This window comes from Cyanistes caeruleus, chromosome Z, assembly GCF_971803275.1.
Source record: "Cyanistes caeruleus chromosome Z, bCyaCae1.hap1.1, whole genome shotgun sequence".
NCBI classification, from domain to species: Eukaryota; Metazoa; Chordata; class Aves; order Passeriformes; family Paridae; genus Cyanistes; species Cyanistes caeruleus.
The window spans coordinates 60,996,009-61,020,008 of record NC_141732.1 but is presented as its reverse complement, the minus strand read 5'-3'; the positions used below and the strand labels follow the sequence as shown (position 1 = coordinate 61,020,008).

The window sequence follows — 24,000 nt, the reverse complement described above, 5'->3', positions numbered from 1 at the left end:
AACCAGGATGGATGGGGCTTTGAGCAACCTGATCTCGTGGGCGATGCCCCTGCCCATGGCAGAAGGGTTTGGAACCAGATGATCTCTAAGGGCCTTTTCAATCCAAACCATTTTATAGCGAATTTGTTTATATCTCAGCCTGAGAATAAGCCTAGTACATGTAGGTATTAGCACTAATGACTAAAGAAATTTTCACTCTTTTCTACCCATTCCTACTGAAAAGTTAAACTGATAATTCTAGAAAATAAATGCATTTCAAACTGATTCATATAATGTTGTAATAAAAATATATTTACACAGATTAAATTTAGACAATGGTAAAACAGAGGATAATGCTGGAGTGTTACAGAAGATTTAACTTCACCGAATAGAAATTATTGTGCAGAGCTGTTCAGAATATTTGAATGACAGCAACACTGAAAAAACCTGAATTCCTTTATGTTGTAGTGCATCTAGAAATCTTGGTACCTCCCAAGGGTAAAACTCACCTCTGGTTTGTGTAATGTTAGTTCCTACCTGAAAACCTTCTTTCCCTCCCCCCCCTTCCCATTGGCTGTGACCTCCCTGCATCCCCTAATCACCCCTGCCCCCTGGTATAAGAGATAAGATCCAGAGCATTTCGCTCTCTCTCTTGCCCCGGATGGACGACGGACAATAAACCCGGGATTATTCCAGCAAGTTTGAGCCTCCTGTGTCTAGATACTTTGAGTCCGTGTTGTATCCACTCCAGGACCCCCTCCGCCGCCTGTGCCCAGAGACCAGCAGGCTCCACGGGGGGTGGGACAGAGGGGTCCCAGCAGGGAGCAGAATAGCAACAGAGTGGCGCCCGACCGTTGGGGCTGAACAAGCCCACGTTTAAGGCTTATCAGAGCCAGGGTGAGCCGTTCTTTGGAGACTTTGGATGCAGTTAAGAAAAAATACAGCAAAAAAAGTTTCCGAAAAGGAGTCGAAAATCCTCCAGCACCAGAGGACCGATTCTAGGGCAACAAGTATCCTTCCACCGCCAGAAAACGACAGAAAAAGGTAAGATTGAACTCGGACACCGGGCTGGGAGGGGTGGAGAGTGAAACAGACCCCGGGGGACTGTGTTCCGTGTAACTCCTTCCCAGCGGCAGCAGACCCGAGCGTGTGGGGTTCCCCCAGCCGTGGGCAGAGACGGAGAGGGGGTGGGAGAGGGAATTCTCCCTGCTGCCGGTACAGTGTGAGTTTAATTGTAATCCTTATGGTGCAACCTTGTTTTCTGTGGTAGGGAAAATAGACAGATTGTGTGCAGAGCTGCTGTGACCTCGAAAAATGGGATCCCGGCTATGCACACAAGAAAGGAGTCATACACAACAAATACAGAATTTTTTAAAAACCACAAATGTAAAAATTTCAAAACATAAGATAAAACAGTTTGTATCATATTTGACTCAGCAAAGTAAACAGATCGAATTGTTAAAATTAGATTCAGTAACTGCCTGGGATGAAATTGGAAATTTATTAACCTTAAAAATAGAAGGAGGAGACAAATCGGCCCTGAAATTCCTCCCAGTTTTTCTTTTAATTCGAAAAGAATTAGTTAACAGAGAAATAAAAACAGAAGACAAACAAGCACCACAGTATCCACCTAATTTTCCTAACTTTTCACCCAAAACCTCTGTTCCCCCAATAGAAAAGATACCCGAGACAAACAATACAAGTTCTAATCCGGTGTGTCTCTCTCAGTCACCTAGTCCTGCCTCACAAGCCATCAAGGCTCCCTCCCTATACCCTGTCAGGGTTACAGAAAATGTATCTTTCTATCCCCACATGGCTGAGAGCCAAGATGGCGCCGGCCACGTGTTACCCGGCCACATGGTGAATCCTGCTGTGTATCCCCTTTCTCCTACCCATAATCCCCCCCAGCCCTGCCTGGCCCCACCCTATGACCCTGTCCCCCGAAGCTGTAACCCTATTCCCTATCCCTATGACCCTACCCCCCGAGGCTGCAACCCTATTCCCTGTTCCTCCGGCCCCTGTCCCGTGGGGAGGAAGAGCGGGGAGGGAGAGAGTTACACCCCTTGCTCCTGCAGAGGGTCAGGGAGAAGGGTGTCCCGGCTCTGCCCCCCGATGGGGGGGTGCCAGCCTCCCGGACCCGACGTGGGGGGGGGTGGGACCCCGAGACCCGGCATGGGGGGGGGTGGAACCCTGAAGCCCGGCGTGGGGGGGAGTGCCCCCCCGCCCGGCTCCTGTGGGGGCGGGGCTGGGGGCGGGGCTGGGGGCGGAGATGGGGCGGAAACTGGAGGCGGGGCTGGGGGCTGGGCCGAAGGGGGGGTGAGGGGCGGAGCCCCTCCCATTTCCCACGGTCTGGGGGGCGGGTCTGGGGGCGGAGCCGAGTGGGGGCTGAGGGGCGGGGCCCCGCCCAGTTCCCACGGTCCGGGGGGCGGGGCCGAGACCGGGCAGGGAGGTGAGGTTGCCTCACCACATTCCAAAGGCGGGTGTGGTTGTGCTGCTGCAAATTGCCCTGATGGCCCCGGGGGACGCCCCGGGGGATGGAGGGGTGGAACCTCACAGCCTGCTCCCAGTGTGGAGCCACATGGTGCCCCTGGGAGATGGGGGAATACGGGCTTCCCCGATGTCCGAGCAGGACAAGCCTTTCCCCCCGCCCAGCTCAATACAACTGAGAATGGAAAACTAAATAGTTTTAATTCAGCCTTTTTCCCCACTGTTGCTCCTGTCACCTTTACTGGAACGAGACCTCAAAACCGTACTTACAAACCGTTTTCATACCAAGACAAAAAAGAAATTTGCAAAGTACAAAGAGAATTTGGCCGTAATAGTGAAATATTTAAAAGCATTGTTAAAACAACATTAACCTCAAATGATTTAGTTCCTACAGATATTAAAGATCTTTTTAAGTGTTTGCTTACACCATCTGAATTTGAATTATGGGAAAACACATGGAAATAGTTTCTAAAAAACATACTGGTGGAATTATTAAAAACTAATCCCCAATATGTGGATTTATTAAATAATCCTATTACTTTAGAGCATTTATGTGGTGAAGGAGTATGGGAAAAACCTGAAGACCAAACTAGGGCATTGCCAAAAGCTGTGATAGATAAAATCACTACAGCTGCAGAAAAGGCTTTCACACAGCTACCTACAGCTGACACTAAGGGCAGTTATATTAATGTAAAACAAATGCCCTCAGAAGGATTCCTGCAATTCTTAGACCGATTAAGGGAACAAGTCTCCCGTCAGGTAGAAGACCCCGTGGTACAGACAGAGTTAATCAAAGAACTTGCTCAGAGAAATGCTAATGAATCTTGCCGTAGAGTCATTTTAGGTTTGCCTGTGGATCCCCCTCCAACCCTTGCACAGATGTCAGCGGCCTGTGCAAGGAAAGCAGAGATGTTTTCGCAGGAAAAGAGACCTCCCTGGACCACCCCAAGACCTGTTGCTGCAGTTTCATCTGAGACAAGGAATGAACAGATGACGCCTGACCAGCAACAGCAAATTTGTTTTTATTGCAGAAAACCAGGACACTTTGCTAAAAACTGTCCTTTAAAACAACAGAAACACATGGATACCAGCTTGCAAAAAAACTTACATCACAGCGCTTATCCACTCAGCGTGCAGACATAAATGAAGTGGAAACGAATCTCTGTCCTTTAATAAAAAGGGAAAAGGGGGGTGAAAAACTGCAAAACTATAATTGTGAAAAACGTTTGCCTAATAAGGTCTGGCAACCGCAAAAGCGATTCAGACTTGTAACTTCTAAAGCTTTTTGTTTCAGATCTGACCGCTGGACTGTCGTGGGAGTAGATTTGCAGGATAATTCACAAGACCTGGCTGGACTGGATAGTAGGTATTTTGTTATTGGAGACACAGCACACACACCAATAGAGATTGAGGTGGCTCCCATGACAATCACGGGAGACCTAACACACCTCACTCTCTTAGCTAGGTGCCCCCAACCACCTTTCTATATAGACAAAGGGCAGGTAATAGCCCAGGTAATCCCTGTTCCAACAGAAGTCCCAGTAGATGACAAAGCACCGGGAGTTTACTGGGCAGAAGTAGTGGGTGAAAACAAGCCTATTATAGGATGCAATTTAACACATAAATCAGAACATCTCCATGTAGAAGGGTTAATTGACACTGGGGCAGATGTGACCATCATACCGGAAAAGGTGTGGCCATCACACTGGGAACTACAACCAGTGGCAGGAAAAATACAAGGTGTTGGAGGGATGAAACTGGCAAAAATTGCTAGAGATATCGTCCAGATCGAAGGTCCGGATGGTAGGATTGCTAGTGTCCGACCTTTTGTAATTGACTACAAGTGCCCCCTGTGGGGGAGAGATACCATGTTGCAGTGGGGGGTAAAACTCACTATTCCTGAGACACCTCAGGATTTTTGATAGAGGCCACTGTACAGCGTCCTGTCCAAAAATTATCTTGGCTAGATAATGATCCAATTTGGGTGAACCAGTGGCCTCTCAGCAAACAAAAACTTGGGGCGCTAGAAAAATTAGTGGAAGAAGAATTGGCTAAGGGACACATAGTAGAAACAACCAGCCCTTGGAATTCCCCGGTGTTTGTAATAAAAAAGCCAGGGAAAGACAAATGGCGTCTCCTTCAAGATTTAAGAGAAATAAACAAAAAAATACAAAACATGGGATCTCTCCAACCAGGAATGCCCTCCCCAACCATGCTACCACAAGATTGGCTACTAGCAGTACTGGATATTAAAGATTGCTTTTTTCAAATTCCCCTGCATCCAGAGGATGCACCAAGGTTTGCCTTTTCCATTCCTACCATTAACAGGGAAGCCCCAATGAAACGGTACCACTGGACAGTATTACCTCAGGGGATGAAAGCCAGCCCCTTCATCTGCCAGTGGTATGTGGGGTCATTGCTGTCCTCAGTGCGTGCTGAAAAGAGAGAGGCTATCATTTTGCATTATATGGACGATATTCTAATATGCTGTCCCAATAACAACATACTGAAAGACACCCTTGACCTAGTGGTTAAAGTTTTAACCTCTGCTGGATTCCAATTGCAGGAAGACAAAGTTCAGAGGATGCCACCTTGGAAATATCTGGGCCTGCAAATTACAGCACGGACTGTTGTTCCACAAAAATTGGAAATTATTGGTAATCCTAAAACTCTAGCAGATCTTCATTCTCTATGCGGGTCACTAAACTGGGTCAGACCCTGGCTAGGTCTCACCAATGAAGACCTGGGCCCCCTACTCAATTTATTAAAAGGGGAGAGAGAGTTACTGTCTCCCAGAGTGCTAACTCCAGAAGCAAAAACTGTAATTGAAAAGGCACAAAAGGCCTTGACAGAAAGACAGGCACACCGCTTCAAACCTGAGCTGCCTTTCAAATTTATTGTCCTGGGAAAATTGCCACACCTACATGGGTTAATATTCCAATGGGCTGAAGGGCAGAGAGACCCACTCTTAATAATAGAATGGGTCTTCCTCTCCCATCAAAGACCCAAGACTATCACCAAGCCACAAGAGCTGATGGCTCAGCTGATTCAAAAGGCCAGGGTAAGGCTGCGGGAACTGGCAGGTTGTGACTTTATGTGTATTCACCTCCCAGTCAGGCTCTCTGGAGAAGGGAAAAACTCCCCTGAGAGACTGACCAAAGAGATGTTTGAGCATCTGCTGCAGAGCAATGCTAACCTCCAGTTAGCTCTGGACAGCTACAGTGGGCAAATTTCAGTTCATGCACCATCACACAAATTGTTTCATGAGGAATTCCATCTCATTCCTCGTGAGAAAAGGAGCCAGAGGCCACTCAAAGCTCTCACAGTGTTCACTGATGCATCTGGGACATCTCACAAGTCGGTGATGACTTGGAGAAATCCACAGACTCAGCTTTGGGAAGCTGATGTTGAGTTTGTAGAGGGGTCACCCCAGATAGCTGAACTAGCTGCGGTCGTGAGAGCCTTTGAAAAATTTTCAGAACCGATTAATTTAGTTACTGACTCAGCCTACGTAGCAGGAGTGGTGTCCAGTGCGGAACAGGCAGTTCTCAAGGACATTGAGAACGAACATCTCTTTAGATTGCTTTCGAAACTGATTTACTTGGTCTCGAATAGAGAACAACCTTTCTATGTGATGCACATAAGATCGCACACCCCATTGCCGGGTGAAATCGCTGAGGGGAACCGGAAGGCTGATTCCCTTGCTGCCCCAGCCGAAAAGGTATGTCTCCCTGATGTGTTTCAGCAGGCAAAAATAAGTCACCAACAATATCATCAAAATGTGCCAGGACTGATTCGTCAGTTCCAGCTGACACGGAATCAGGCCAAAGCCATCGTGGCTACCTGTCCCAATTGTCAGCTCCAGGCAGTGCCATCATTAGGCATCGGGGTTAATCCCAGAGGCCTTAAGAGCTGTGAAGTGTGGCAAACAGATATCACTCACATTCCCAGTTTTGGTCGCCTTAAGTATGTACATGTCAGTATCGATACATACTCAGGAGTGGTGTATGCCTCTGCTCATGCAGGAGAAAAGTCTGTGCATGCTAAACAACACTTAGTACAAGCCTTTTCTGTATTGGGAATCCCTAAAGAAATTAAAACAGATAATGGCCCAGCGTATAAATCCAAGGAGTTCCTAGAATTTGTCCAGCAGTGGGGAGTGGAACATAAAACTGGCATCCCCCACTCCCCCACAGGTCAGGCTGTAATCGAGCGTACGCACCAGACGCTCAAACAAGTCCTAGCCAGGCAAGGTAGCGAAGCAGTGTGGATGTCTCCCCAACAGAAACTATGTAAAGCTCTGTTTACTATTAATTTCCTAAACTGTTCATTTGAAAACATGAATCCTCCTGTAACTCGGCATTTTAACAGTGGTGATCAGTTTAAATTGTCACAGCATCCACCGGTGTTAATCAGGGACCCTGAAACTTGGCAAACCAAGGGTCCCTATGAACTTGTCACCTGGGGGCGAGGTTACGCGTGTGTATCCACCCCTTCAGGCCCCCGATGGATCCCTCAGAAATGGGTAAAACCTTTTATTCCAAAGAATCCAGCACCAGCAAGAGGAGAAGAGAAGCAAGTGGCTGTTGCTTCCAAAAGAAGACGCCGCTGAAGAGAGCAAGAAGAAACCTCTCTAGCCTCTGACCTGCATACTTTGGCTGCGAATATGTTTTAAAAAATTTGTTTCCTTTTTTTTGAAATAACCTGCCTCTTATTCAAATCCATGCTTCTCATTTTTGTATAACAGAAAAGGGTGAGGTGTTGTAGTGCATCTAGAAATCTTGGTACCTCCCAAGGGTAAAACTCACCTCTGGTTTGTGTAATGTTAGTTCCTACCTGAAAACCTTCTTTCCCTCCCCCCCCTTCCCATTGGCTGTGACCTCCCTGCATCCCCTAATCACCCCTGCCCCCTGGTATAAGAGATAAGATCCAGAGCATTTCGCTCTCTCTCTTGCCCCGGATGGACGACAGACAATAAACCCGGGATTATTCCAGCAAGTTTGAGCCTCCTGTGTCTAGATACTTTGAGTCCGTGTTGTATCCACTCCAGGACCCCCTCCGCCGCCTGTGCCCAGAGACGAGCAGGCTCCACAGGGGGTGGGACAGAGGGGTCCCAGCAGGGAGCCGGATAGCAACACCTTTATATTCCCTCTGAAAGATATAAAAGATATTTTTCCACTACTTAGGAAATATTATGTTTATATACATATTATGCACTGACAAGGCAGTGCCTGTCATGAGAAAGGAAATCAGGACTAAGAGTACAGATAGTCATGAGGTAGCAAATTACCAAGGATAATATCCTTTTCACAGAAAGTATAAAAACTGAATGTGTCCCCACCAACTTTGGTAAACTTCATATCATACAGCTAGACTTTCAAGTTAGTAGGGTTTTTTTTCTCTAAGATTTTTCTTAGGAAGATTTTCCAATAATCGCCCTGGTAGTACAACTACAACTTTTCAACATCTAAATTTCATATTGGCCAATTAATTTAGAGGGTATTTTTGGTGTTTTTTTAATACATTTCCTAAGCTATATAAGGTTGCTATAATATTTTATTTCCTCAATGATGACCTATCAAGAAAAACTTTTCACAGCATTTGTTTTGTTGAACTGAGTAAGCAAAGCCTCTTTTGTTTTCCCATAAGGCAGGCTCTATCCATTTTTTATCACTTTAGTATTTTTCTTTGTGTCTATTCTAGCCCAAATTAATTTTTTAAAAAATTATTACTATCATTCTCCATATTATTTCAAATTTAAAATTACCAGAGCACTGATATTCACCTGCATGTACTGGAAATACACCCACAGTCCAGGGCAGAATTAGTCTTTCAGAGCTACATCACACAGACAGTGCACAGAAACCCTGTGATCAATTAATATATTCCATTACTTAACCTCTTTATTGCTTCCAATTGATGAGTCACCACCTGACAGCAGAAGTTGTTGCAAGCAATCTCAAAGTACATAGCCTTGTATATTATTCACCTGAACCTCATTCATTTTCCAGTTCTCTAACAGCCAAGACTATAAAGTTAACTTTGCAAGTTCTAATCTAGCTTCAGTTTAAGCAGTTTTAATTGATACTCCACATTCTGAAAAAAAGATGTCATCTGCTGATCAGTATCTTTTGATTATTTTCTGTTCTTTTCTATTCATTGAAAGTCTGTTGAAAATACTGCTTCAAGTAACTATCCATTTAATTCTAACATTATTTCTGAAAGCATCATCCTTGCTTGGATATAAATTCTTGGGTTTTCAAATAAATTTAACTTCGATTTCAGGTATCCTCCCCAAATTCCTAAAAATTTCAGACTGGCTGAATTTCTTTAGCTTATCTAAGCTCACTTTATAAGTCAAGCACTTAAGTTGAAGACATACTTTTGCTTTTCTTTACTGAAAACTAAACTGAACAACTTAATCAAAAGCCCTGATCAAAATTTACAAGGGCTGGCTTAATGGTACTATTTCCACAAACTAAAAATAACACAGAAAAAAAAACCCTTCAAAAGGTTGTTAGTACAATTTTATGTCTGTTTAGTGAAAAATGGATCCCTGAAGATCCCTGACATTCCCTTTCTGATATAAGCTCCACAATTCTTTGGGCAGAGACATGTTTTACTCCGTCCTGTATATTCCCATAGATTACAAATTCTTTGAATCCTTGACACCATGGGAAAAAAACCCCAGTGCTCTTATTTTCAGCTGGATAACTAGTATGTTCTCCAAGGTTATGGGAAATGTGGGATAAATCTCTATTCTGTATAAGTAGTTTCCCTTCTAGGAATTAGCTTTCAACAGCTGATAAGCAAAAGAGCTCCATGACTTACTACATTTGCAATATACATTTTTTAATGTTTTCTCTTGTCCTCTCTCAAGGTATCAGGATTCCTCAACCAGCAGGATTGTGAAGCACAGAAAGAATCCCTACATTTTGCATAGCTCTGGATTCCATTCCAGGGAATAAGAAACCACAAATTAAGATAAGTATACTAAGAATTACTTTATTAGATCTTCATCTATTCCACATGTTTCTCTATAGCTTTATCTACGTGACTTAAAAAATGTTTTCCCTAGCTATAACCTAGCCTATCATCACAATTTTAGATAGATTTGATTATTTTTCAAAAAGAACCAAAAGCAAAGCAAATATTTTTTTAATTGATGGATATTCTGTATAGACTTTACATTTCTTATAGGAGTATGATACGACCTACAAATCAAATATAAATCATTATCTTCAAGTAAAGGGGTATGAGATGCCATTTTCTTACAATTTACCTTGAAATAGGAACACATTTTCAACAGTGTGCTGAATTAAAAGTCAGGCTGTATTCTCAATAGGACAATAATGCACAAAAATATAATCTCCATAAAGTAAAAATACAATGCTTGATGGCTATTGTAGTGCCTAGTGTTTACAAGTTTATCCAACAATTAATCCTACACTGCAGGATGAAAGGCCAGTGTTGCCCATTGGGCTTCTCCTGATACAAAGCTGTTCAAATGTGCAAACAGCTTAGAAACTAAAAAAAGAAAAGGGGGGGTGGGGAGGAGGGTGGGGGTGGGGGCTGTGGGAATGGGGGAAACAAACAAACCAAAACAAACCCAGCAAACAACAGACAAACAGACAAAAACCCAAGCAAAACCAAACCAAAGAAACCCCAACAGGTAATGGCAGAGATGATTTTCCTTATGCGCTCAGTATCAAGTCTCAAAAGTTCTACCCAACAATTCCTGTTTCTTCATTTTTTTCTCCTAATGGTCCTAAGACACTTCACTCCAGAACAAATGACCAAATAATAGCTATGCAGGTCTTGGAGATGATCCCACATATAGGAGCAGCCTAATGGGCTGTAGAACAAGGTTTACAGCCTGGGCTAATGCCTTGGGTAGTCATCAGTGCACTCCTGAAAGCTGCAGAAAATGTAACTTCTTGTGTTGAAGAAGTATTTTGGTAGAGAAAGAAACTCTTTCTCTACACAGGAATGGCAACAAGGCCATCCCTTCCCCTAGGCAGCTGTATCAACACAATTGGAATGGAAATGACATGTTCCTGGTGTGGTTATTGGAATACATGACCACTTGTTAGAGGTTCTCATTGAGTACCTGTGAGCTGGATACAGTCTCCATTGTTCTGGGGATGAAAACAGAATGTGCCACTTTGCATGCACCAAACGCTGCAGCCCTGCTGGGTGCCTCAGTGTTCAATGACCCACTGCACAGATCTCCAATGCAGTCTTCCTGAGACACAATCAATGCCTCACCACAGCAAAGACACTCTCTGGGTCATGACTTTACTGTGTGATTTTGGCAATGATCCTTGAACTCCTACCATAGACTTAAGGGGCTATTCCAGCAAAAGGCATTTAATATATAGCCTGCCTTGGAATTAACTACGGCATCAGCCTGTCATGAGTCCCAAAGCCACAGCACAATTCATCCTCTCCAGCTTTCCACAGTCCAGCTACCCACGATAGACAAACATTATCTGTAAGATAATCAATAGAGTTAACCAGACAGTATAGCTGAATGGCTCTGAATATAGTCTTGTAGCCAGCAGTAAACTTTCATTTTTCCTCATTCCATTTGCTGCAACATGAGCCATACGGTCCTTTTCATTTCTTACCCTCAGTGCCACTTTCACGACTATTTCTCTTTATCCGTGAGATTCTATTAAATTCAAGTAGTCCAACCCTACATCCTTAAACTGAAGCATATAGGATGAAAAAAATTTAAAACATCTCTCTCCTAATATTTTCAACATTATTTTATGTCAGAAGTTGAGGCCTCAAATGTCTTAAACTTGTTATTTTAATCTGTATTTTATTTCTTCCATTCATCTATTTCACATGTTTCTCTATAGCTTTTTCAATTAAGTTTGCTAAAACGTGCCTTATGAACAGAAATTCTTTATGACTGATAAATGTTGCTTTTTCTAATAATCATTTTAGTCTAAATTTGAGCATCCTGTAGCACGCTATAAATTATTTGAAAATAACTGTTTGTTTCTCCTATATGTAGTCACTGTACATGGCAGAGTAAAACAGAATTTAATTATTGGGAGCATCCTTCTTATGACGTTCTTTACTGGGTCCACACTAAGGAAGAAAAAGCAGCAATTAGCACATCTCATGTTGTAATCTCCTGCAGCGCACTTTGGTGTCCATGAGAGCCCAGATCTTACTGTTAGTTGTACATTATGCAAAACAGCTACCTGATAATATAATCTTGTCTTGACCTGTAGGGATTGTATATTGATTGAAATGCAAGAAAGATCACAGAAATTATATATCATAAATATAGGAGAAAGCCTGAAATGGAGGTTTCAGTTTTCCAAATCACCTCCACAGGCGAAGAAGTGAACAGAGGCTAATTTATTTTTCCTCAGCAATCTTCCAGCCTTTCTTACTCTCACATTGCTTTAAAATTGTTCCCTTCCTGTGTTTGAAGATTGACATTAGCGTTAGCATCATTAGCAGATTGTCAGCTAGGAGCACGTATCAGCTCCAGGTCAAGCCACAGTGCCACCGCAAGAGACCAGATCCCCGCAGAGGTGCAGAAGACGCCGTGCGGATGGCTGGAAGTCTCCAGCTCGCGTCTCTTGGCTGCCGCGGCACACAGGGGGCCGCCGGCCGCCCTCCTTTCCACGGAGCCCCGCGTGATGTGCGGCAATTTCCAACACCCATCCATTATCGTCCTCCGTTCACTCTCCCCATTTCATGTAACGCTTCCTCCTTTCTCTTGCTGCACATTAGGACAGTCGGGGGCTGCTGAGGACACCCAGCCTAGCAGGTGACGGCCGGCGGGCGTTCGCCGAGTCCTGCGATGTCCCTGGCCTCGCTCTATGAAAGTACGACCTCTGGGTATCGGATTATTCCTCGGGCCTGAGGCAAGGGCCATTTCAACGGGCACTGTCCCAGTTGAAAAGTTTTCGCTCATTCCCTTAACCTTAATTCCCTCTGCCTCCCTTCTCCCTGGTCGCAGCTTGCCGCCAGCGCTGACCCCACCCCGCTCCATCTCTGTCACTCAGGAGACGAGAGGACGTGCCAGCCTCGAGGCTCGGCGCGGCGCAGGCTGGAGCGGGTATTGCCCCCGTCCCCGCCACAGTACGGCTGGCCTCACCGCCGCCGAGGGTCTCCCGCCGGCCGCCTGGGCCGCCCGGGCGCCTCCCGAGGGCAGGGGCCGCTCTGGCGGAGCGCTTTCCGCCGCCGTTTGTCTCCCGTCTCTTCCCGTTCGCGGGAGCAGCTGCTGCTGCGCAACCCCTTCCCCGTCCGCCCGGTCGCTCCAGTGCCGTCGCCTTCTTCTCGCAGCCCCGCGCGGCGCGGCCCGGTGAGCTGAGCGGGGCCGGGGCGGCGGGAGGCGCCGCAGCCGCCCGTGGGGCCGAGGCGGGCCCGGGCCGGGGGCGCGGGGGGCGCGGGGTGAGCGCGGCGGTGCGGACACCCGAGCCGAGCCGAGGGAGCGGCCGGGCTGTCCGTGGCCGGGTGAGCCCGGCGTCCGCCAGAGGGGCAGTCCTCTGCCTTCCTCTTGCCCGGGGTTAACTCGGCGGGGCCGCCGCCGGCCCTCAGCACCCGGCGCGCCCGGTCGGGCCTGGGCGGGCTCGGGTGTGTCCGGGGCAGTAGCTGCGGCAGCGCCCAGCCTTGTGTCCCGCGCTATGCTGAGGCAAGGGCACCCTATTCCTGCTTGTTTCGGTCTTCACTTTGTGCAACAGCAAATGCCTGTATGTGTAAGAGCATGAAACAGACAGCTCTGGTCTTGGGATCTCTTGGATAAAACGAGGTAACACGCCGATCAGTGGTCGTCCAGTGACCCGCCAGGTCTGTTCCCTGTCAAAGCTGTTTACACACTCCATATCCTAGCTGGAAGACCTGTTGACTTAAGCAGCATGCACTAGGGGGTTTAGCAAGTCAAGAAATAACGTAGCAAGGACCTTTTTCTTCTTTTTTTTTTCTTTCTTTTTTCTTTTTTTTCTTAATTCCTATAATTACAGGGGTTAGTCTTGCTACAAAAGGAAGTATCACACTCGCCACCCTCTGACATCCACTAGTCATCACTGTTACTAACTTCCATGATACCAAAGCTGATCGCACAATGGCTGAAATGGTAGGAGGAGAGTTCGTAGACGAGAAGGAGATGCAGGGAAGCAGATGGTGTATCTTTCTGCTTCTCTTTGGCAGCCTGGAGAGAGTTGTTTAAATTTTCTTTTCTGTCTCCCCATCTTAAGTGCTATTTTATTGAAAAACATTGTTGAACTAGGTTTTTTTTTATGCGCTTCTTTAATCAGAAATACTTTGGAGATCAGAAATTAGCCACAAGTTTTTAAATGTACCCTAATGTCTTCCGTGGTTGTTTTTCTGGCCGGTAACCTATCAGTTCCTCCTTATCTGGGAGCAGGAACTTGGGGTATGGACTCTTGTTCACTAGGACAGCTCGTTTTCTCTTTCATCCTCTTACAAAGCTGACACCTAATTTTTTTCAAGACTCTAAGTAACTATTGCTGAAGTTTCAGTGCCCTAGTTTCGTGCTGCAATCTAATATTGTAATTTTCATGGCTGCAGTATTCTGAAGGGGTCACAGGTGATTTTTGAAGAAATTACATTGATAACTGCTTGTGGTGCTACACTCATTTTCCCATTTTTATGTATGTATGAATGAAGGACAAGTTAGTTGAAATTCTAGACCAGATTTCAACAGAAATTTATGGGATTGTGTTTAGTTCTTCACTGTGAACATATAAGAATTTTTAATTGGAGTTGTACTTCATGTTTTTTAGCAATATTTTTTGAAGACAGAAAGACCAAAATATAATACATTATACAATTTGGATTTTATAAGAAATTTAGATATAAATAGGATTTTTTTTTCCCCTTGAAAATTTATGTAATCTGTCTAGTCTCCTCATCTGGTAAAACTTCAGTGAGTTCTGCATCCAGAACTTGCATTCAGCAAGAATAGCTGACCCATTTGAAGGAGCTCACAAAATAGCAGTGACAGCTGGAGATCAAGAAAGCATTATCTCTGAGGAAAAAGAGAAAAAAGTATTTAGTTCAAAGACAGGATTGAAGGGGAGCTAATATATGTGTTTAAAGTTGTAAAATGTTCTGCACAGAAGAAAAGGAGCAATTTTGTTCTTTGCATTCACAGCAAATAAAGGAAATTACAAATAAAGGAAAATACATGTAGGTATTAGAGGAAAAGTTAATAATAAAAGATAAAGAGACAATGAAATAGTTTGGGAGGCTGTAAAATCTTCATTGAAGGTCTCTAAGAGACTGGACCAATGATTTCCAGGAAAGGGAACTGAAACTGGCTTGGAAAGAAAGCCTCAGGACTCTGCTACTGGTTTTACTGCTACCAAAAAAATAGAAAAGAGTTTGAAGGTCATCAGACAGAAGCCATGAAAAATATAGACTTTTTAACACTCTGATCTGTCTGCATGCTGTTTTGGAGGCAAACATGAGCTCACACAAAGCAACTGACTTGAAAGTAGCACAGCCACACACACATGACCTAGTACTAAGATGAAAAGGCCCACTCAGGGCCTGACACTATTTTTGGAGTTCCAAATGAAAAACTTTTATCTTTATGTAGAACCTTTTTGCTGACGGAGAACAAGATGCCTTTTAACGATTTTACATGCAAACCAAGACAAATGAAACATAGAAAAATATATCCAAAACACTAGGGTTAAACTGCATTTAACAAAAAAACCCGCTTCCAAATCCTGTGTTCATAGGCGTTTATTTGAACTTACGTTCAAAACAAAACAAAAGTAAGTGCTGATGTGATAAATGAGAGACATGACATGTGGAGAAACCTCTGCAATGTGTTAATGTTCATCTGTAGAGTTTCTTCTGTCCTTTGTAAGACTTGCAAAAGACACATGCATGTTTTTAATACACCTACAGGAATTTTACTTTTTAAATACTCCTAGGCCAGAGGAATGCTTCAGCCTGCTGTACCATAATATAAAAAGGTATCCATTTGAGTTGGATTTTTTCCATGTGTAGTTCACTATCAGCCCTCTTGGTTACGCAAAATACACCCCATGCTATGTGTGTTATTACAGTTATACTATGCACTTATTTTTCTTATGTAAGTGTAATTTTTAATAAAAGATACGTGCTCAACTAAGAACCTTTCAAAGGGTATAACTAACTAAACTAACTAACTAAATAAAAGACCTTTTATTTTGCAGTAAAACTTGTAAGATATTATATGGATGAGAAGGATGTTTACATCAGCTCAAATGCCAGTGATCCTTAGAGAGCTTTTGTATGACTTGAATCCTGTCTTTTAAATATAGCAAGTGCATTTATTCATCAGTTTTATATCTGATTGTTGAGAGGTCTTTGTCGCCAAGTGGTTTTTGCCCTGCTCCAGTCATAAGCTTCAAATGAAGCGGCTGTTCAACAAGACATCCTTTTCTCTAAGGGGAACAGAATGTACATAGACACTTAATATATCATCTGGATAAAAATAATACAGCATAACAAGTTTTGCAGGGTATACATCACCTCATTTCAAGAAGATATTTGGGTAGATGAGGGTATGGCTTTACCTAAAAAGAACATCTGAGCTAAGTGCGTGTGAAATATCTTTCAGTCCATCCTGATTGATCTTAGGTTGAGGCTCACACTGAACATTTGTAAAATTAAATTCATTCTAGAAGTGTGTTATGAATTTTTGAAGAATAAATTAATTAGAACAGTGTGGATACTAAATGCAAAAAGCAAGCAGGGAACAGAGCCTGTGTGAAACTAAGTCACACAGGCTTCTCACTCAGGCCTGGGAAAGCATACAAAGGAATCCAAACAGTCCTTGGTAAAGGACAACAATTTGCAAGTGTTGTTTAGTCAAGAGGTGGTGTTCCATTTAATCAATACTGTTGCTTTAATGACCAATGAGAGTTTTACCTCTCAGATCTTCCTGAACATGTGTATAGAAGAAGATTAATAATAATGAACTTTGCTCTCTTGGACAATGCAGCTAAGACAGTCATCTTGTACTGCTTCACTGTTCCTAATATAGTGTGACAGAGCAGCTTTAAAGTGAGTGATATGAAGAAATTCATAACTGATAATCATTCTCTTAATACCCTGTGGTTGCCTAATGTTATAACAGCAGTGATAGCATCTGTGAAAACCATCAGAGAATGAATTTACTGTTTAAAAATCATTCCTAGTTATTTTATACATTCCACTTTTGAAATTTTTCTTATACAAAAAGCAGCAGCACTGTCATATCTGGGTTAGTAAAAAGTTTAAGTTACATAAAAATTGAAGTTCTGCTTAAGTCAAAGCATTTGAATCATTCAATTTTTGTCAAAAACAAGACAGGTTACTAGTATAAGTTCTTAGTTTGCATGATCTTTTGCTTGGCTGTCCTGAGATTTGTTAATAGACCCTTAACAAAACTTCATTTTAATTGTGATATTGCAAGAAAATGTTTATTGTTTTCCTTAATTTCACTTTTTAAGCTGAGAGTGGATCTTATTGTTAAAAACGTACACTTGAGCTCAGAGTTGTAGCAATGGGGAGCAAAGACACAAACCTCTTTGTGCATGCAAAGGAAATCACTTTAATGTAGAAGTTACCCCCTTTTTGTACCTTTAGTCTCAACCAGACAAAACCAAAACATAAGAGGAGAAGGGCACCTATTGGCTGGCACAGCTGCAGTGTGCTGTCGACAAGTCATATCTCACCTATATACTCCATATATAGTTATGTTGTTGTCCACAACTATATCTCACCCCCCAAGATAACTAAATGTCTTCTAACCCTGTATCCTGCAGCTGTGCCTGCACACAGGGCCCTCTGGTGAACATAAGCTTTAACAAGTTTTAACAGTTGTAACCCCATATCCCACACAGAGTCTGCTGTACGTACACACATTTCTGCTTGTCTTTGTCAAACTGTATTTCAGACTTTTGCTTTTGTAGAAAAGTAAAAAATGTGAATGAATGAAGACATCAGATGTAAATAAAAGGTATTACGTAACCTCTCTGTGTGTTTCATTGTGTTTGATTAAATCAGAAAACAAGGCAGAAAAAGGAAAGGTAGAAATGGGGAAAATACAAATCTGTATGTTTCAACAAGACAAACTGCACTTCAGACAGCCTGTAGTGAATACCTCAAAGTTTCTTTAGTGAAAACTGAAAAAATTTAAATGTTAAAATAGTTGCAAAGTCAGATGTTTGGACTCTGAAACTTTTGACACTGATTTTTAGTTTTATACTCCAGCATGCCCGTCAGTGAGCACTGTACACTTACTTCAGCATTCTGAGTAGGCCTAACTCTAATATAGGGCTTGAGTTGCCATGGAGGTGAAATTTTTAATTTTTTTATGTGGGTAGCACAAGGGGGTAAAAACATAAGTCCTTCAAAAGAAGAGTTGGATGATCTTTGGAGAAAACATGACAAAAAGGGAAGACTTTGGAAGAAGCTGGAGAAGACCAGAGAGACAATCAGGACACAACAAGACACAAAAAGAGAAAAACAGAATATTTGCCTTGTCCTTGTGGTTGTCTTAATTTAGGTCCTGTTTCACAAGGATGTTAATACACGTCCATGAAAAATGGTCACACCAGCAGTGCTCATCCTTTTACACAAAATAATTTAAGGGAGCAAGCCTCCAGGGACATGCTGAGAAAAGAGTCTGTCATCTATAGTTTTACGTTGGCATTCATTATTCTTATGTGGCATTCTATGTGTGTATGTTTATTTATTGCTTAAGATAGCAATGACTTATTCCTATGAACATATTCCAGAAAAACTGGAGTTCTCTTTTGTCCAAATATTGGACAAGTTTTTTATTTGATCGATTGACCAGTTTTGTTTTATTTTATTTTGTTTTTAACTGTTTTGTTGCTGTTGCTTTCTAGTTCTTTGTGCAACCTAGAAATAAAACCATCTGTTACATGTGACTGTTTGAAACATCTAGATGGCATGCTATAGAAGATCAGAGCATGTTTGTTAGTAAAGTATTAGTCTGCTCTACAGTGGTGAGAATATTTATGGACTTCAGGGTCTCAAGACAAAAGTGGTGTTTCAACAGGTGACCAAATTGTATGTTTTGTGGTCTTTACAGGTCAGCATACAGAAGTGCAAAATCCCAAGCTGACATAATGAACAACCAAGAGGCTGGTGTTCTACGTTGCTGGAGATGTAGGAAATGTATAGCAAATTCTGTCTTTTTTGCAAAATGTAATGGGAAAAAAACATCCAAAGTAAGTATAGCTTCTTCTGAGGGAGTTTGTAAGTTCTTCTGGTGCCATTTATTTTAAATTAACGAGAAGCATTAGACTTAGACTCAGTTTGTAATTAATCTCTTGTGGAGGTACGTAGAGAGTAGTGGAGTTCTGTAGAGAGTAGTGTAGGAAGTAATTTTAGTGAAGCCAAGTTATGATAACCTTCAACAAGCCAGTGATAACTTTCATGTTCTGCAACATGCAGGCTGGTGTTCGTGGACACCTGACTACTAGCCTGTATAGAGCATCACCATTTGTAATATAGAAATATATTTTGGATTTGGTTTTGATGGTTTCAAAGCAGTTTTTTTGTTTGTTTGTTTTAATATCTCTTAAAGGACAATTATTTGTGTCTAAGGTGTATTTTAAAGACTGAGTCTAATTTCCACTGTGGTAGTTAACTGTGTGTAGAGTCAGAAAATTTTGCTCTTCATTTTTTAAGATGGGCCATAGTCTGTGCACAAAAACAGTTCAGAAGATTAGTCTGCCCTGAGCAGGGTTATGGCCTGCTCAGTAATTTATATTGTCTTTATTAAAATAAACAGAAGGATAATTACACAGAATAAAACTATGACAGAGTATTTCCTGCTGTTTTATAATGGTAGCTACTAATCATAAAGGCCTAGGGTCTTTCCAGATGTGCCAAAAAGGCTTACAGCCCCTTGAATCAAAGTTAAAAAGCAAATAGGAGAGAAGGTGGTGATGTGTTTATTAAGGCGTTAGTAATGCAACAACGTTCTTTCTGGCACTAGAGAGGGGTACAGCCAATAGGTGTAGAAACAAAGTTACTTTTTAAGGTCAAGATAGTATTATCCATAAACCGCATTTTAATCACTCTGCTTACAGAGCTTGAAGTTCTGGAATAATTTTCACACTTTATATTTGATGGTTCTTTTTTGTGTGGGTTGAAGTGATTTTTAGGGATGAATTCCACCTGCTTCCATGGAAAAAATGTAGTGAAAAGGAGTTATCTTTTTTCAAGCTCCCCATGGTGGAGCTTTCAGTTGTGAGTGGAGGTCCACCCATCATTGTGCACATGACTGAAGCAGCTTCTTCTCCAGTTATGTAGATAGCAAATAAAAAAGTGTAATTTAGCACTGTATCTAAAGAGGTTGGGGGCAAAGACAGTACTATGATAAGAGGAGTAATGTTTTCAGCATGTTTTCACAGGTGAATTTTAGACCTTCAGTCAAAGATGTAGCTGAATTATGAATGAAAAAATATAAAACAAATTTTAAAACAAATGTTGAAATTACAAACATAGTATAAACACTAATAATTATATCCATTTTGAAGTGCAGATAGTCTTCACAGATAGGACAAAAAATCCATCATAGGCATGATAAATTGATCTATCTGTCTTCTATCAATACTTGGAGAATTTTTAAAAGCTTATATCTTCTGTCTGTAGTTACACTTTTAATTTTTAGCAAAATGAATTTTTTATTCCAATGACTTTAATAATTTTTTAAAATAAAATCCACAGTTTTCCATATTCATAAATCTTAACCATTGCTTTTAAGGACTTTCTCACCAGCGTTTCCTTATAATTTTAGCCATCCCTGTATCTCTACTTTAGTTAGGTAATTGCCTTTTTTTTTAGTGTCAATTACTGAAATGCTACATGTTTTTAGATTTTTTTTCTCTTCAGTTGATCTCATTATTGCAGTAAAAACTCTAAAGTCTAAACTAAAAAACTTTAGACTGTTACCAGAGTAACTGGTTACTCTGTTGCTTATTCTAAAAAGCACTAGAAAATTACTTCCACTTGTTGCATTTGTGCATTGCTGATTACGGTCTTCATGTAAACTATATTTTCTGTCTTTACTGAAAAATTATGCTGGCTACACTGATTCTAAAATCAATTTCCAAATATTCTTAGAAGGCCTGCAACTGCATACTTTCTGTTCTTTTAAACAAAACAAAACCACCTCCTGACACCTACATTTCCTCAGTGGAGTTTGCCCAATGTTCTTAGATACAGGAATAGAGAACTATTGATGGTATCTACCTGATTTTTAGCTTAAAAAAGCACATCATATTTGAAGTTTATAATTTTTTAATGTTTACTGATTTTGGGGAGCTAACTTCTGGCTATATTCAAAGAAAAAAAAAGCTTACATAAATTTTGAGTACCAATACAATTGTTTTATTAACAGATACCACAACTTTCAGCTGCTGCTCAGAATTCTTGCAATGCATGGCATGTAAGCTTAGAAGCCATTCCAGAGTGGGTGAAATGTGTCATTGAAAAGGTAGGTATTTTTTTTTCTTGCATCTTTATTATTCAGCATGTAAAATAATTAAGGGGAAAAATTTCAAGGACACTTTTCTGGCTATATCCATGTATTTTACAGAGACCTTTTAACTGAGGGAATTCTTCTGAGAAACTTCTATCATTACCATTTACAGATTTCTTTTCTTCTCTTAAATGTTGTTTAATTTTGTTTTGTTTTTAACATATGTAGAAGTGCTACAAGTGATAAATTCTGTTTCCTGCTCTTTAACTGATGAATGTGTCTGTGGTTTTCCATAAATGTCATGGGCATCTCTCCATGTTTGTCAATGCTTGATATTATATTTATTACCTAGGCTTTGCGGTTTGCTTTGTTTTGATCATCATATCTTGCAGTACTAACATGTAGGTTGACAGTGACAACAGAAGCATGTTTCCCCATAAAAGTGGATTGGAGGTTTGTTAAGAGATCAGTTTTCATATTTAAGTCTGTTATACTTAATGTGCTCTTATGTCATACATACAGAAAGTCGCTACCTTCCTGAAAATTCAAAGGTCTGATGACAAGCCAGTGTCACAGCTTCTTTGAGTTTTAACTGCACATTTGAATTTACAAACCATCTCATAAATTTCTTGTTGTACTGACTACTTCTGCTGGTGTTTTCTTAAAGTTGTTTTAGATCTAGAAATTAATGTTGGGGCTTAGACACTAATAAGCAGAAGCTGTACTTTTTGCAGCACAGGTTTTCTTTTAAGAATCTTTGATTTTGATAAGTAAATGATATTTGCATTCCTTTCTCCTTAGACTTCAGTGTAAATTTTTACTATATTTTAAGTAATTTCTGCCCTAAGCAAACCCATGAAGATGATGCATAAAGAGAAAAATATTGTTATGACTGTTGAACTAAGCATTCAAAAATTTTAAAGACTTCATTTTCCTTCTTTGTATTGCTCTATCTGGGTTTTTGGTTAAAAATTAATTAAACTTTTTAAAATTAGTTGTCTCTTCTACTTCAATGAACATAACAGTTACGTTCAGAAACACTAATCCTGGAGGTGTGTTTGAAAATTACAGCTCATGAGTTATTTCCTCACTTTACAATATTGCCTAATCATGACTCTTTAATAGTAAGGAGGCAGTTTTTTACAGTTTTTTTGCCTCTTAAATTATTTCAGTATAATTGGATTCAATATTGATAGTAATATTCTTTTCACCTTTAGCTCTTAAATTATTCTTTTGGACCTTTAGCTCCTGCATTTGAAAACCTGGAGGGTCAAATTTGGACCAAGGAAATACAAAGCCTGTGGACTGCTTGACACATTAAGGTTGCAGAGGAGCAGTTCTTCTCTGGGGAGAAAGGCAGACAATGCAATTTTCTGTGTGCACCTTTGACATCATGATGTTCATTGTATCACTTATTATCCTTGGAACTCTTGCCTCATTCACTTTGTCTCCTCTGGCAAGATCCTGTGTTTTTATGGATAAATGTGGGGGGGTGGGGGTGTTAAACAATTCTGATTTATCTTCAGATCCTCCTGGGCTCTGAATAATTTTGCGATCATGTGTTATTTTCTCCTGTATGACTCCTGAATCAAAGGCTAAATCATTTTACATAAGTGCAAAATCTATTTGCAGGCTGTAAAAACCCACTACTTCCCAGACAGTTCTTTTTTGCCATCTGTCCCTGTTCTTAACCAATCTCCTTGGATTTCATGTACATATTAGTATATAGATAATCTTCAATAATTACAAATATGTAGCTAGTGCTGCTAGTGACCTTTATTGACCTGGATTTTCTTTTACCCATCACTTATCCCTTGTTTTGGTTTCTTTTTCCAGCCATTTCCATTTTTTCCTCTTTATGCAGTCCATCACTAAATCTGTATACCCTCAGCTCCCTTTCAGATCTTGCTGATTTTCCCCCTACCACCTCCTCCACTAGAAGGCTGTTACATCTTTTACTGAGTCAGTGCTTCCACACTCCATTGCCAAACTCATGCTAAATCAGTCCCAGGCTCCTTGGTACCACACCTCATCTCCCAGTCTCTGTGCACATGGGACCTAGAGATGTCCTTTTTCCTCCATACTGTGTCTTGCACATCCATTTTTTCCAGGCTTCTAGCCTTCTTAATTTTCGTGAATAACTCTGCTTCTCCATTTGAAGACTCAGGACTCAGGATGCTATTCTATGCTAGAGAGCTCTCTATGCTAGAGAGACCCAATAAAGTCACTGGAAAGCACTTTTCCCTTAATTTTAGTGTCTAGACCCTGGCATCTGGGAAATGGAGTGTGGGAGACTTAAGACTAAGTCTCAGAACAAGCTTAATTCTTCTTTGGGTATGGCCTGTGTACACACTGGTCAGCCTTATAAACTGAGAGGGATTGTGCATGTTTACAGAATTCTCAAGAATTTTAAAGCCTTTGGTTATATGTAAACTATTATTTTTTATTCAAGCTACAAACCTTTCCAGATTGAAATAGATTCTCATTGGTGCAATGAAAGATACATCTTTGGTATTTTGTGTAATTTTGAGGTTTTAACCCACAAGGCAGGAGTAAGTTTCTCAAATAAGTGTTTCCAGAACTTCTGGCATTGTGTGTGTGTGGTTTTTCCACAAAAGTTGCTGGAGTTTTTTTATGAAACTGCTAAATTGGTTTTTCTGACATTTTCTGTAGCTTTCAATAGGACAAGCATCAGTTATGGACACGCCTTTCCAAATCGCCTTGAAGAACATTTGTAACTGAAAACAATGCTTAAACTAGAAATGTCAGGCAGCTTCCGTATTCATGGTTCTTTAGGCACTCAAGTTAGTGAAGTATGACTGGAGTTGATAATGTTTTTCTCCCCTGGGCTTTGATCCTACAAACACTTGCATAATTTTAGTCCTCAACAGTGCTGCTGACAGATGATTATAATTTCTGAAAATACTAATAGTTGTCTAAATATGTAGGAGGACTAAGAGCTGTATTAGTATGTAGGCATTTATAGATCTTTGATATGTATTTCCTTTTGAAAAAGTGCCTTCAGGGTTGAAAAGAAATTCAGA

At 41.3% G+C, this 24,000-nt stretch overlaps 1 protein-coding gene across 8 annotated transcripts in view; it reads left to right on the top strand.

Annotated features, from left to right (window-relative positions):
• The first annotated feature begins 9,459 nt into the window (after window positions 1-9,459).
• RNF180 (ring finger protein 180) overlaps window positions 9,460-24,000 on the top strand; it is a 79,561-nt gene continuing 65,020 nt past the window's right edge. For 7 of the 8 annotated variants that reach the window (XM_086867084.1, XM_086867088.1, XM_086867085.1 and 4 more), the window contains exons 1-3: window positions 9,460-12,799; window positions 18,557-18,695; window positions 20,876-20,971. In XM_086867084.1, coding sequence (XP_086723210.1) covers window positions 12,315-12,799; window positions 18,557-18,695; window positions 20,876-20,971 — 720 coding nt within the window. In that variant the 5' untranslated portion in view covers window positions 9,460-12,314. Of the gene's footprint in view, window positions 12,800-12,868; window positions 13,285-18,556; window positions 18,696-20,875; window positions 20,972-24,000 lie in introns of those variants that run through there. The other variant, XM_023944651.2, reaches the window with a different exon arrangement.